The following is a 15,339-nucleotide window of genomic DNA, read 5'->3' as shown; positions in this document are numbered from 1 at the left end:
ACATTTTTAAATATTTTAAAATAATCAGCCTTCCTGAGAATAAAGTAATTTTTTTAATATCTTTCTTGAATCCTTAACTTTCAAGACCCCAAATAAATTGAACGGTAGGGCTTACCTCGCCGACAGAATTGGACAGAGCTTGGACAATCTTCTCATGTGCTGTGGCCACAACACTTTGGCCATTTATCTCAATAATACGATGACCGACCCGCACACCTCCTCTCTCCGCGATCCCTCCTCGCATCAAACTGCAGATCTGAGGAGGACCAGACAAAACATAAACTCAGAACAATAAAACTCATCAACTCATCTCAACATTTCCGAGTTCTTCCATACTCACAATGCCATTCTGCACACTGAAGCCCAGCTGGTACTTGAGGTCTGGCCTCTTAATGAGAACTGTGGTCACAGGAGGGCAGCTCACAATGTTCAGCTTCACCTGCACCTGATTTTTCAGGCCCTGATGAAAATAAACCAAACATACAGTAGCTCAGTACAATCACAACTGCACTGCATTATTACAGTGGGATCATAACAACAGAAATTTAAGATTGCATTGCCTTTGCAGTCACTTCATTAATTGTCAAGTGTCCTGTTATTCTTTTTCATTCTTCATTTGAGGGCAAAAAGAAGTTTGAAAAGTGACCTACACTGTGAGACTATATTGTAAGTGAGGTTGCAATGGCGGCTGTGAGAGAAGAACAGTTTTGTGGCTTTTTCCGGCCTGATGCACACCAAACAAAATAAAATCTGCGCGGGGTTGAATTTTTAGTCCCGCTTCTGCCTGCTCCCGCTGTATATTCAGCTTTTGTTTACTCGCTGCCCGCAGTGCCCCTTTTTCTACCCGACCCGAGTGTTCCCGCTAAATTTAGATCTGGTTTCCAAAATGTCACGTTAAAATTAGGCACTACTAAAAGAGAGAGATAACAGGTAAAGCTGTAAGATTGTAGGCTAAATGGGCAGATGAAAAATGGTCTTGCCCAACCAAGCCTGGTTTCTGTCGAGTTTTTTTTTCTTTTACTTTCATCAATCGGTGAAGCTTTTTTCCTCGCCACTGTCACCACAGGGTTGGATAGAAACTTGTGGAGCTGCGCATCAATGGATTTGCTCTTCAATGTTAGAACTTTCAGCAGTGAAATTTAAACCACACTGAACTGAACTTCAACTCTGAAATCTGGACTTTACAAGAACTTCTATGTTAAGCTGCTTTGACAATCTACATTGTAAAAAGCGAATTAGAAATAAACATGAATTAAATTGAATTGAATGAATGTCAGTTTTGTTTGCCCCTTTGTGATGAGACATAAGTGCTGCCTTAACCAGTGACTTGCGGTGAGGTTTGTGGATGATGAGGCACTGACTTTTTCAAAGTCAGATTTACAAACACATCCACTCAATATATTGTGAAATATATGTTATATGATATAACCACTGATTGCTTTTCATATATCATATCAGCATTATTTCTATACACATAGCAGGTACATATAGGGTCAAGACAGAATGTAAAATGTATAGCGATTAAATATGCCTCCCAAAAAAACACCCAGCTGGATGCTACAGAGTCCAGACAGCCTATAACAAGCGACACACACCACCACAGTGGATGCGTGCGCTGTTTCTCATTCACAAACACACACACACAGTACCATGGCGGATGCACCCACTCTCTCTCTCGCTCGCGGTATCTCTAGGGAATGATATTTAGTTAAACCGCCCGCTCCCGTTCAAATTACACCAGAGTTACGGACCAAAACCCGAATTTTATTCTGAAAATTATTCCTGCGGCCCAACAAATCTGATCGGGTCTCGCGGCTCCCACAGTACAGCTGTGGGAATGCAGACCTCTACACTGTGGCATGCCACATCTTTACAATTTTTTAAATTTGCTGTGGACAGACACAGACACAGTGTACATACACTGATAAAAAACAATGTTTAGACCTTTAAAAGACATTGTGCAAAGCAGTGGCAGATATAAATGAGATATGAAATATGAATCAATGATTCAACTTGAAGTGAGCAGGGTTCCAGAACATGCCTATCGAATGCGCAATCCCAAGGAAACAGCGGTAGCTCAAAGAATGCTTAGGAGCCAAAACAAACTCCCCTTCAAAAATGACTTTGGTGAGTTATTTCAAAATGCTGAAACAAACTCAATACAAACTTATTTTTGGGAAGAATTTTGTTCGAAATGACTTCATTTCAGTTCATTCTATAATATCGTTTCAAGTATATCAGTGATTTAAAGTGTCTTGAACCCCGTGCAAACTTCTGAATTGAAGTGTTCTGAAAGCTCTGATAAAGGAGACAGAACATATACATTATCATGCATAGTAATGAAACGATATCTTATTTTTAATACTAAGCAGGACCTTGATCAAAATAGCTCTTTCTCATTAATAAATGCGGGGAAATTGTCAAAATCAGATGACTTGTAAATGTACCGTCCAGTCCTGGCGACTAATCACCATTCCAAATTAACATCTATACATCATATTTTACCTTTAACTTAAAAAAAACATTTATTGGCTCAAAAAAACACAAAACAATCCACTTGATAATAAAATGTACTGTTTTCAGCAATGTGCCACCTATAAATTACATATCTGTTAACATCTCCAAAACCTGTGTTTTAGGGTTTAATAAGCAGCTACTCAGAATAGCACAGATGGATTCCTGGCCGGTGTTCAGACAGACAGCCCAAACCCTAGTAGCACACCTTGATGATTCCCTGACAGGTGGCGAGAGGAAGCCCCACCAGGCTGGTGTTGTTGATTGACATGATCTGGTCACCGATGCTGAGCTTCCCAGAACGGGCGGCAGGGCCTCCATTCATCATGTTGGCCAGGATGACTGTGGGCAGGATGGAGCCCCAGCCAGACTCCACAATCACTATGCCCAGAATCTCCCCCTTCTGCTTCTCCAGCTGCAGCTGTGGGAGGAGAGAGAGACGCATGAGGGATTACAGCAGATTGCCAATAAAAGGCCATAAAAGAAAAAAGCAATTAAGAGAAGAATTTTACTGAGTTGATAACATGAGACTGACAGCTTGAGGGTTCAAAATAGCATCAACTTGCCCCCGTGTGCCCTGTATGTGTTCCAAAGAAGTTAGAAATTAGTTTTGTTTTTTTATAAATGTAACATTTTGGTAAAAAACTTAAGTCATTAACAAGTTTATTTTTGTCAATGACCTTTGTTTTTGTACAAATTACAGGCCTATACATTCTTACAGAATAAAAAATGAACATTTGAAACATTGTAATATTTTAGAGAATAATGATGAAGCTTGTTATGCAGTTTAATGTTCTGGTTTTATCATGCCACTCATAACCAGTTTTACTTGGAGTTTATGAGCACTATTTACATTGCAACATCATCTGCTCATTTATGGGACATTGGGATTTCAATCACTGTACTTTTATCCCATATGAAAATCTGAGTTCTGATGAGCTCTCATATAAAAGTAGCTTTAATACATACTGTCAATAGAGTTGGCTTGTTTTAGGCATTCTAACCATGTTTGCAACATGCTAATTTACACTTGCAACATGTCAGAAACATATTAACAACACTTCAATTTATGTTAGCACCACTTTAGAAATCACAACAACAAATCAATTCATGCTAGCAAGCTCTTAAACATGCCTGGAAAACTTGCTAGTTTATGCCTGCGACATGTCAATTAATGCTAGAATAATTTTAAAACATGCTGAAAAAATGCTACAGGTTAAATGTGGAAAAACATGTAAACATCATTAAAACATGTCACTTTCATTTATTCATTCGTTTACTTTTCGGCTTAGTCCCTTTATTAATCAGGGGTCACCACAGCGGAATGAAACACCAACTTATCCAGCATATGTTTTTTGCAGGGGATGCCCTTCCAGCTGCAACCCATCACTGTGAAACACCCATACACGACTTGCATTCACTACGGACAATTTAGCTTACCCTATTCACCTGTACCGCATGTCTTTGGACTGTGGGGTAAACTGGAGCACCCAAAGTAAACCCACGCCCACAAGAAGAGAACATGCAAACTCCATACAGAAAAGCCAACTGGCACAGCCGAGGCTCGAACCAGTGACATTCTTTCTGTGAGGCGACAGACCTACCCACTGCGCCACCGCACCCTATTCATAAAATGTTAAACATGCTTATAAGATGTGCATTTATGTAAGCAGCATAATATAAGTCATGTGCTAAATCATCATTGAAGCATGCTGCTAGCACTGTGCTGCTAACCATATTAGAAAAATGCTAATAACATGCTATTTCACACAAGCATAGCATTAGCAAACAATTTAGCAAAATCTTTATCATTTTTTCTGTCCACTCTGAGTAAAACCTTCAAATTCTACCAAAAAAAACCTTAAAGATTAAGGTATTTTAATCTTTGAGATCTGGCCATGACAAGGCAACATCAAAGTAGTCAAAATATACTCATCTAGTTGATTTACATGACTCACAGAATTTTACAGTTATCTTAAATCACCTAGGGCAGGGGTTCCCAAACTCAGTCCTAGAGGGCCAGTGACCTGCACAGTTTAGCTCCAGCTTGCCTCAACACACCTGCCAGGATGTTTCTAGCAAGCCCAGTAAGAGCTTGATTACCTGGCTCAGGTGTGTCTGATTAGGGTTAGAACCCTGATTTGATTAGTAAACTATGCAGGACACCAGCCCTCCAGGACCGAGTTTGGGAACCCCTGATCTAGGGAGTGTTTGATTTAGGGTTTATAATAGTTGCTTAATACTTAGTGGTTTATTTATTTATTTATTTCATTTTTAATTTCACTGTTGAGTGAAAGTTTGACAAGCAGGTTTCATGATCAACCATCCAGACAACAAAATTAACATGAGCACACAATTTTCTGTTCATCATTCTTTTTCTAATAATTAACCCATGCTCATTCTGATTATTTACCCCTATATACATTTTGGAGAGCACCAAATACGTCCCATGAGCTAATTTTTTTTTGCAGTTTCTGTTGTCAAAAATCTGCTTCTGTCTTTCTCTTACATGCTGTCTGGAACCAATTTTCGCCAGGCCTATATATATAAGGCTACGTTTTCAGAATGAGTCTGTGTTGCAACTAATACCTTTGTATTCAGCAGAAAAGTATCAGAGCTGAGGGTCAGCTGTAATATAGCAGAGAGAAAAAAACACATTCGATAGAGAAGAAAATGTCTGGCACAACTGACCTCTTTGCAGTTGTCAGAGTTTGAGAAGTGGATGAGGTCATCATTGTACATCTCCTGTGTGTTGATGATGTCGCTGTACTCTTTCTGGCTCAGGTCCTCTGGGTTGATTCCATTGGCTCGCAGGAATTCCTGGTAGGCCACGCTGAATGCCTGACCAATGGACTGCGCTATGAGCTGGGCCTGGAAACGGTGAAGAGGAAAACCAGATGAAACAACTGCAAAAATAAACCCAATCATGTACAGAGTAAATTGATTTGTTAGAAATACAAATTACTCTCTACACATAGCGTTTTATTTGTTTCAGCCTTTAAAAAAGCTATTCAAAATACTTATCAGTTCGAAATCAATACTGGTTAGTACTGAATCTGCATGTGACCAAAGATTGTAGAATACACAAGACATGTCACTCATATAAATTTGAATAGTGAAAAGTGTAATGGTCAATATGGTGAATAAAGCCCCGCCTACAAGTACAGAAGCCAATCATCGATCAATATAGACTGCCAATTCTCCAGGGGAGAAGCTCGGATCAGACGTGTGCTTCTTGACACTAGAATATCAGAAATATATCCACATAAAAGAAAAGAATGTGAGGTGCAGTCCGTCCTGTCAAACGCACATCACATGACAGCAACTACTTAAACGCCCACAAACTTAAGTCATTTCTGGAAGAGATTCACCATCAGGACCAAGTTGTGAATTACTTCTTAAGACCAGCGCGATCTGACAAAGCATTATCCAGAGGATGATAATGTGTAACAGCCATAAATGAGAATAGTGTTGAGATCTTGTTCCTTTCGAGAGCACATGTGCATTAGCTTGGGCAACCAGAAAAAATGGCGACTTTGTTTAATTCTAACGTTTAAAAATGAGACTTGTGTAACGGTTGTTGATTAATTTTATTGGTGATTCCAAATACGTAGTGTAATTGTAAGCTTGGCAAACAATTTTGGAGAATCTGATGTTTCCCTATTCAGACAGAATGCCCAAGCATTCAAATATAGCCGCTGAATTCAGACGTTTTCAAATATGGCCGCTGAATGAAATAACTTGCCTTAAAGGGACTTTGATGTGACATACAGTAAAAATAGTCTAACGTAGTTTAAAAATATATATTTAAAGCTTAAATTTAATAAATGATACATTGACTTATTTAATAAAACTTCTTTACTTCTTTTTGTTTCATTACTGGATCAATCAGCATATTTGAACACATCTCTTTAACATTTGATTTGATTATTGGATTCAAGTAAACACTATGTTTGGAAAAATCCATCGAAATGATTTCATTCCAGTTGAAACAAAATATGTCCTTGTGCATATATGTATCCAGGGCCATTGCTGCAAAACTCATCAGTAATAAACCTATTTTCTTCTATTCAAATCACTTATGAAACAAATTTAACTCAAGCCATAAATCAGCTCTACAAAAGACAATAGTGTCATTATTCAGCTCAACAAAACCAGCGTCAATGCTATGAAGTTCATCAAAAATAAAACTCTAGTCTGCCAGTTCAATTCAATTGTGAAACAAGTCCATTTCAGCATAATATCAGTTCTTTCAACAGCAGTGTGATTATTTGGCTTGGATATAGTTTGATTCACTTTAGATCAATAACAGCTGCAGAGTTCATAAATAATATCACAACATTCAATTCTTCACTTATTGAAACAAATTCAGTTTAAGCCATAAAGCTGATCTACAATAGAGTGCATTATTCAGCCAGTTTAGTTCAACAGCAGTGTCAATGCTGTTTTTTTTCATCAGTAATACACTTCAATTCATCAGATAATTCACTCATGAATCAATTTCAATTCATCCATAAAGCAGGTAAAGAGAAGACAATAATGTCTTTGTCCAGCCTAATTCAATTCCAAGTTTTGTGTTCATTCAGTACTGTCGACGCAGTCAGATCAATAATCTTACTGTACATGAACTGCCTTTTAAACCTCAATTATGCAAAATGAAACTGAAATAAATAAATAAATAAATAAATAAATAAATAAATAAATAAATAAATAAATAAATAAATAAATAAATAAATAAATAACAAATGAACTCAGTGAGGAATTCTCAGAATTATTCAAAGAAATGAATAATTTAGTAAGGGTGAAATAAATTGAGTGAAAGTAATAGTAAGAACATTGGATTGTTTCAAAGTTCTGTTTTTCTTTTTTAGTTGTAGCTCTACTTTTAATTGACTTATTATTCATCAAAGAATCCTTAACAAAGTCATCACAGTTTTGGCAAAAATATAAAACAAAATATATATTTTTTATAAAAACATTTTTAACACTGATGATAAGAAGCACAAAATTAGCAAATTTTAATAATTTGTTGGAAAAAAAAGTATTATAAATTCTGAAATTTCAAAAGTTAATTCTTGGTAGGGATGAAACGAATCACCGTCAGTCGGTTGAAAATCGATTCAAATATGTAATGATTCAATCCGTAGAAATGAAACAGATCGCGATATTTATTTTGAACAGTGGGGGCGCTGTGTTTACAGGCGCAAACTCGCTTTTCCTGCACATCAGCACATCAGCAAGAGGTGGGCGGCAGAGTAAAATTACAGAGGTGAAGACAAAAAACAAACTGTGTGCAAATACTGGGAAAAAGGCATTTACTTACTGTAAACTAACAGAACAACAAATATGATGCACATAAACGGTCAGCACAGTGAAAAACTATTGTCACAGATGACTATACACAAAAATAAAATTATTTATGAGAAAAACTAAGTAGAACGGATGATTTGCAGCTCCGCTTGCTCCAACGAGTGCTACGGAGATCACATGGTGCATCAGTGTTTTCATAGAAAAAGTGTGAAGAGGTATTAGATTATTTTTCAAATTAGTTTATGCATATTTTAATAATTTGCTCATTATAATTTAAAAATGTTCAAGTTTATCTCTTAGGTGTATCACACCGATACTCATTAAATATACAAGTAATATTAATTATACACCTTCATAATCATGTTCAACTCCTGCCTCTTTCCTACTATATAGTTATTAATTTTATAATCATTTTTTTTTATGCCAGAGGCCAGTCCCCTGGAGCCTATTGACCCCCTATGTACACACTGCTCTCTGGTTTAGGAATGGCTTGCATTTCCACATCAGCCATCTCAGTCCCCAGTGAAAGAGGTTTTTTTTCAGCAGGGGACATAAATGTGAAAAGACCTCAGCTTATGCCAGAAAACATAGATATGCTGATATTTCTTTTTAAAAATGTCAAATCCCAGCACAATCACAGTTTTAGTTTGTGTATATTAATGAGTCTTCTTTAGTTTGTATTGGTCTTTTTTGGGGGGAATTTGTTTTTAAAATAGCAATTTAATTATGGCAGAAAATGTATTATTATCAGTGTTGGGTACTTTTAAAAAGTAATTAATTACAAATAACTGATTACTACTGGAAAATCGTAATCTGATTACATTACTAATTTCTTCAGGTAAAAAGTCATCAGCTTACTTATTACTCTACTTTAAAGTTACTTTTTAAACATATAAAATATAACTATAAAAATACTAAATAAATTGCAGCTCTTTCAGTAATTTAATATTCATTAAAAAACATTGCAATGGGTTGATCACATCAGCTTGATATATTCAAAAGAGCCAAAGAAATTCACCCAAAACTTAACATTCTCTCATCATTTACCTTTTCCAAACCCGTTTGTAAAAGAAAAGAAGGACATGAAGAAACCTGGATACCTGTAACCACTGACATCCATAGTATGAAAAAGTTGTGTTTGTCTGTTCGCTCTATATGTGCATGCACTTTTAATATGTGCTTTCAATATGCACGTGCGCAAAAGACACGATATGTGAACCAGTGTTGCCAACTTAGCAATTTTTTTGCTAGAATTCGCAATTTTTCATACAACCCTTGCAACTTTTTTTTTTCTTCAAAAAGCACCTAGCAACAAATTTAGCATTGTTTTCCGTGTTAATTTATTAATATTTGTTAACATGTATAATTGTTGGTAATTTAGGTAGCAATAAATTCCAATTGTGCTATAAATGTTATCACTTTTACAAATGTGTCAATTTCACAAGTTAAAAAGAGTAAGTATACAAGCTGTGATTGTTTAAAAGAATGTAACTGTTCGTTATCAGTGTTATATTAAAAAAAATATTGTATTACTTTTACAAATAGTCAACTATATTTTTCTATATTTGGCCAAATATAGTTACTATATTTTTAACACAAATCTAAATGGACATATTTCAAATAATGTTTTTGCTGAGATTGCCAGTCAATTTGAGAAAAAATAGATTATTTTGTTTACTACATAAAGATGTAGTTTTAAGTTGTGATTACGCAATGATGTCATCATTAACGAGTATTGTCTTAGAAGGCTTTCTGTTTAAATTCTTAAACAAGTTACTGGTCGAGTTAAAAGTAGTTGAAAGTTCTTTAAACTGGACATAGGCTGCATAAAAAATCATGACTAAATCGTAAATCGTAAAACGTATTGAATCGTGAGTCAGATGAATCGTTATATCACTAATCCTTGGTAATGTAAGAATATGAAATTCCTTAAAGAAGCAAGCAAGTTTTAAAACACTTTAAAAAAACATTAGAAAAGCTCACAGTTTTTAGAGCATTTACTGGTTTTTACCAAAAGTTAAATTACACATACACACATTACTGATTTTGAGACCAGTCATCATCTAGCCCAGGGGTGTCCAAACTGGGTCCTGGAGGGCTGGTGTTCTGCATAGTTTAGCTCCAACTTCCTTCAACACACCTGCCTGGAGCTTTCTAGTATACTTAGATAAAGCTTGATTAGCTGGTTCAAGTGTGTTTAATTGGGGTTGGAACTAAAATATGCAGGACACCAACCCTCCAGGACCCAGTTTGGACACCCCTAATCTAGCCAAAAGTGCAATATTATTTTTGCACATAAGCCTTTGTGTCTTTGACGAGGCCTGAAAGAGCATTTATATATTGCAGATCAATGCAGCAACACCGCAACATTCTTTTCATTTTGAATTTGGCGGAAAACTAAAAATCCTGCACACCTCTTAACATACCAAACTCTTCTGTCCTCTTTCTCAGCTGAGGTTACTTCTGCAAAGCAGACGTATTACCGTCTGAAAATCAACAATGCCACTAATCCTCGCCTACTTTTTAAAACATTTTCCTCCCTCCTCTATCCTCCTCCTCCACCCGCATCCTCCACACTTACTACTGATGACTTTGCTACATTCTTCTGCACCAAAACTGCAAAAATCAGTGCTCAATTTGCTGCACCTACAACAAACACGCAAGATACAACACCAACACCACACACACTCACCTCTTTTTCTCAGCTCTCTGAGTCTGAGGTGTCCAAACTTGTGCTATCTAGCCATGCAACCACCTGTCCACTCGATCCCATTCCCTCTCATCTCTTGCAAGCCATCTCTCCTGCAGTCATACCAACACTGACTCACATAATTAACACATCTCTTGACTCTGGTTTATTCCCCACTACATTTAAGCAGGCTAGGGTAACCCCACTGCTAAAGAAACCCAACCTGGACCATACGCTACTTGAAAACTACAGACCAGTATCCCTGCTTCCATTCATGGCCAAGATTCTGGAGAAAGTAGTGTTCAATCAAGTCCTGGACTTTCTTACTCAAAACAATCTCATGGACAACAAGCAATCCGGCTTTAAGAAAGGCCACTCAACTGAGACTGCCCTGCTCTCGGTCGTGGAGGATCTCAGACTGGCTAAAGCAGACTCTAAATCATCAGTCCTCATTTTGCTGGACTTGTCAGCTGCTTTTGACACTGTCAACCACCAGATCCTGCTATCTACGCTTGAGTCACTGGGCGTTGCGGGCACTGTTATACAATGGTTTAGATCTTACCTCTCTGACAGGTCATTCAGGGTGTCTTGGAGGGGAGAGGTGTCCAACCTACAGCATCTAAACACTGGGGTACCTCAAGGCTCTGTTCTTGGGCCACTTCTCTTCTCCATCTACACATCATCTCTAGGACCAGTCATCCAGAGACATGGATTCTCCTACCACTGCTATGCTGATGACACCCAGCTACACCTCTCTTTTCATCCTGATGATCCCTCGGTTCCAGCTCGTATCTCAGCCTGCCTGTTGGATATTTCACACTGGATGAAAGATCATCATCTTCAGCTGAACCTCGCAAAAACGGAAATGCTTGTAGTTTCTGCCAACCCGACTCTACACCATAACTTTTCAATCCAGATGGATGGGGCAACCATTACTGCATCCAAAATGGTGAAAAGCCTTGGAGTAACGATTGATGACCAACTAAACTTCTCTGACCACATTTCTAGAACTGCTCGATCGTGCAGATTTGCACTCTATAACATCAGAAAGATCCGACCCTTCTTATCTGAACATGCAGCTCAACTCCTTGTTCAAGCTCTTGTTCTCTCCAAACTGGATTACTGCAACTCTCTACTAGCTGGGCTTCCAGCTAACTCTATCAAGCCTCTTCAACTGCTCCAGAATGCAGCAGCACGAGTTGTCTTCAATGAACCTAAACGAGCACATGTCACTCCACTGCTAGTCCGTTTGCACTGGCTGCCAGTTGCTGCTCGCATCAAATTCAAAACTCTGATGTTTGCCTACAAAGTGACTTCTGGCCTTGCTCCTTCTTATCTGCACTCACTTCTGCAGATCTATGTGCCCTCCAGAAACTTGCGTTCTGTGAATGAACGTCGCCTCGTGGTTCCATCCCAAAGAGGGAAAAAATCACTTTCGCGAACGCTCACGCTCAATCTGCCCAGTTGGTGGAATGAACTCCCTAACTGCATCAGAACAGCAGAGTCACTCGCTATTTTCAAGAAACGACTAAAAACTCAACTATTTAGTCTCCACTTCACTTCCTAAGCTGCAATTGCCTCTTTGAATATCACACTAATTGTACAAAAAAAAAAAAAAAAAAAAAAACTACTAACACTTCCCTTCTTAGACTTTACAGACCTGAAACTTGCCTTTAGTACTTATTCATTGTTGCTCTTGGTTGTGTAAATTGCTTCCTTGTCCTCATTTGTAAGTCGCTTTGGATAAAAGCGTCTGCTAAATGACTAAATGTAAAATGTAAATGTTTTCACTTCATTGATTTGATGTTTTGCGAATCTTCTCACTTATAGAGTATCATTGTATGTTGATTTCACCCTCTAAAACAGGTTTGAATGATTTTCATAACCGACGTCTTTGAAGGTACGGTGGTGCTACAGTAATGCTCACTGTGAAATGTGAATACACCGGCCTATTTCAAGTACGGCAACCTTATTCAAATCTTAGCAAATAATCTTCTATCGAGGTAGAAAATCTGCTGAATAAAGGCTATTACATTGGCCTGTCGACGATGGAATGCTAAAGAGGTGCGGTGAAACAGCAGTTCACTTTGGAAATGATTGTGGCTGTTTTCTGATGCCAGGCTTGTGATTTTAACAGCCCCCTTGGGCGATATATGCACAGGTAGTGGTCAGTCCATTAATATCACAATAGCCCAGCGTGCGTGGACTTTACTTTGCATAGAAAACACAGCTGCTTTTAGGAATATTTAAAGAATGAGCTTTAAAAAATAACACACACACACACACACACACACACACACACACACACACACACACACACACACACACACGCGCATGCTATCAGACTGCTTTAGATGAGTCCCAAAGGGGAACAGAATTATCAGTTATCAGTTCAGACATTTAGTTTTGGCATGATAACAACTTATATGGTTTGATTATCATGCTCTGCTTAATAGATAGCCAAGATTTAATAAGAAAAAATAGTCAGTAAAGATAAAGAAGTGCAAGGCTGTATAAATGACTCATTTGTGGGCGCACACACTCATTGGCTGAAACATCAAAGAGTGTAATTAGACAGCATGAGTGAGGAACAACTGCAATGCAGTGGAGGGCGATGTGGAGGAGAGAAAAGTAGGTCCATTAGAGCAGGATTATGTAAAGCTGCAGCCAGGGTTACTTTTGAGGCTATTCTCTGAACCTCAGGTGAATCTGAATCTGAGCTTCAGCTGATTTAATGGCCTGCATTCTATGTATAAGATGCTGTTCAAAATGTCTGAGGTCAATAAGATGTTTTTGAAAAGAAATGGATTATTCAGCAAGGGTGAAATAAATTGAGAGAAAGTAATCGAAAGAACTTTGGATTGTTTCAAAGTTCTGTTTCTGTTCAAGTTCTGTTTTTATTTTACTTTCTATTCATCAAAGAATCCTGAAATCAAAGAAATTTCTTTATCAAAGAAATCACTGTTTCTTCATAAATATAAAACAGATGATGATAAGAAATGTTTTTGAGCACCAAATTAGTAAATTTGAATAGTTTGTGAACAATCACATTATGAGGTTTGAATACATTATATAATAATTAAATTAGAAAAAAATGTATTATAAATTCAGACATTTCAGAAGTTAATCTCATTTTCTTACATTACCCAGATTACTTAAAGAAGCTAACAATGGAAAAAACTTTTTAGAGCATACAATGGTCTTACCAACAACAACAACAACAACAACAACAAACACACACACACACACACACACACACAGTGATTTTGCATCACATTTCAACTATGAGGCATTATATGTCTGTTCATTTACACAATACACTAATAATGTAACGACTTAAATATTTGTTTCTGATTTATGTATAGTTGTTCAAAATGATTAACCCTTCTATAAGAATTTTTATTTTTTATTCAATAGTTTCTTGAGTTATGTATAACAAAGCTAGAACATTTTCACAGTATTTTTTCCAATTTTTTTTTCTTCTGGAGAAAGTCTTATTTCATTTAGTTTGTATGGAATAAAAGCTTAAGATTTTTAAACAACTTTTAAGGCCAATATACTATTAGCCCTCTGTATTTATTTTTTTTAATTCGCTAAAGAAAAAAAAAACGTTATATAATAAATTGCCTAATTAATCTAACTTGCCTAATTAACTTAATTTAGCCTTTAAATTGCACTTTAAGCTGAATAGTACGCAGCAAAATATGCAGACCCAAAACAACTCTTGTTGTCGCATGTTTTTGGACTTGTGGGGGAAGCCGGAGCACCTGGAGGAAAGTTTGAAAGTGTCTTATGGAGTCCACTCCCACCAGGTTTAATTCAACACTTTCCAAAATGTTGGCACATTGATACCTACAATAGAGTTAATTTCATCTCTGGGCAGAGTTAAAAATATAACTATATTCAACACCAATTGGTATAAAATACATTTTATGCTGGTGTTTGATGTAACTTTTCTTACTAAAATATATTGTTATATTATTCAAGTCTCGTGAGTGTAAATATGGTAAAAACAAAAATATTTGAAAACATTCACCATTTCAACAATTCATTAAGTTTTTAAAATGCAACAATATGGCACCAAATATGCTTTATAATTTTTATAATTTTATATTAGAACAGCCAGTATATGTACAAAATATGTCTGCATTGTCTTGCGAAATAATTAGTAAAATGTTATGTACTGTCATCCTGGGAAACAAATTGTCAGAAAGTATTTCTTAAAACTATTATGTTAAAAAATATGTTGAATTTTGTTTTAAGAATATTTTATTTGAAGGAGGGCTAATCATTTTGACTTTAAATGTATATATTTCACAAAAACAAATAGAGCCACACTTACATCCTCAGATTCGAAGACGTGGCATATCATTTTGTACTGCTTCTTGGCTTCTGGGGCTCCAGGGGTCGTCTCAATGCAGTCCTGTGAGGCGGTGCGTGGCATACGGCGCCTTGCCATCAGAACCACAATGTTCCCGATGTCAGCAATGTATGAGATGGTGCGCAAAGCATTATCCATCATTGTCTCCTAAGAAACAGCCAAGAGAATACACACAATCACTGCTCAGCATCCACTCTAGGCACATTAGACCAGACTACAGTTAAGGCTTTGTTTTAATCCCTTTTCCAGCTCAGTTATCATTTTGCAGACTTTCTCATCTAAATGAACTTTATAGACATTAAATGGACATTATATATTTTTTTATATTAAGGACAGCCTTTCTGGACTGCACCTATTCATAATTAGAAAGATCTGTTTAATGCTACAAGCCAGTCTTTAATTAGCCCACGTTTTTGCATTTGCAAAGCTTAGTAAAGGAAAGACA

The 15,339-nt window shown here is 36.9% G+C and overlaps 1 protein-coding gene across 17 annotated transcripts in view; it reads right to left on the bottom strand.

Annotated features, from left to right (window-relative positions):
• apba2b (amyloid beta (A4) precursor protein-binding, family A, member 2b) overlaps positions 1–15,339 on the bottom strand; it is a 246,027-nt gene that overhangs the window by 116,034 nt on the left and 114,654 nt on the right. For 15 of the 17 annotated variants that reach the window (XM_073908627.1, XM_073908631.1, XM_073908634.1 and 12 more), the window contains 5 exons: positions 14,856–15,041; positions 5,206–5,385; positions 2,723–2,935; positions 341–460; positions 116–256 (listed from right to left, as the gene is read on the bottom strand). The exons of the other annotated variants lie outside the window; for them this stretch is intronic. In XM_073908627.1, coding sequence (XP_073764728.1) covers positions 116–256; positions 341–460; positions 2,723–2,935; positions 5,206–5,385; positions 14,856–15,041 — 840 coding nt within the window. The remainder of the gene's footprint in view (positions 1–115; positions 257–340; positions 461–2,722; positions 2,936–5,205; positions 5,386–14,855; positions 15,042–15,339) is intronic. 17 annotated transcript variants of the gene reach the window in all.

Source organism: Danio rerio, chromosome 7 (assembly GCF_049306965.1).
Source record: "Danio rerio strain Tuebingen ecotype United States chromosome 7, GRCz12tu, whole genome shotgun sequence".
Taxonomy (NCBI): domain Eukaryota; kingdom Metazoa; phylum Chordata; class Actinopteri; order Cypriniformes; family Danionidae; genus Danio; species Danio rerio.
The sequence above is the reverse complement of the archived record's forward strand: the minus strand, read 5'-3'. Positions and strand labels throughout refer to the sequence as shown.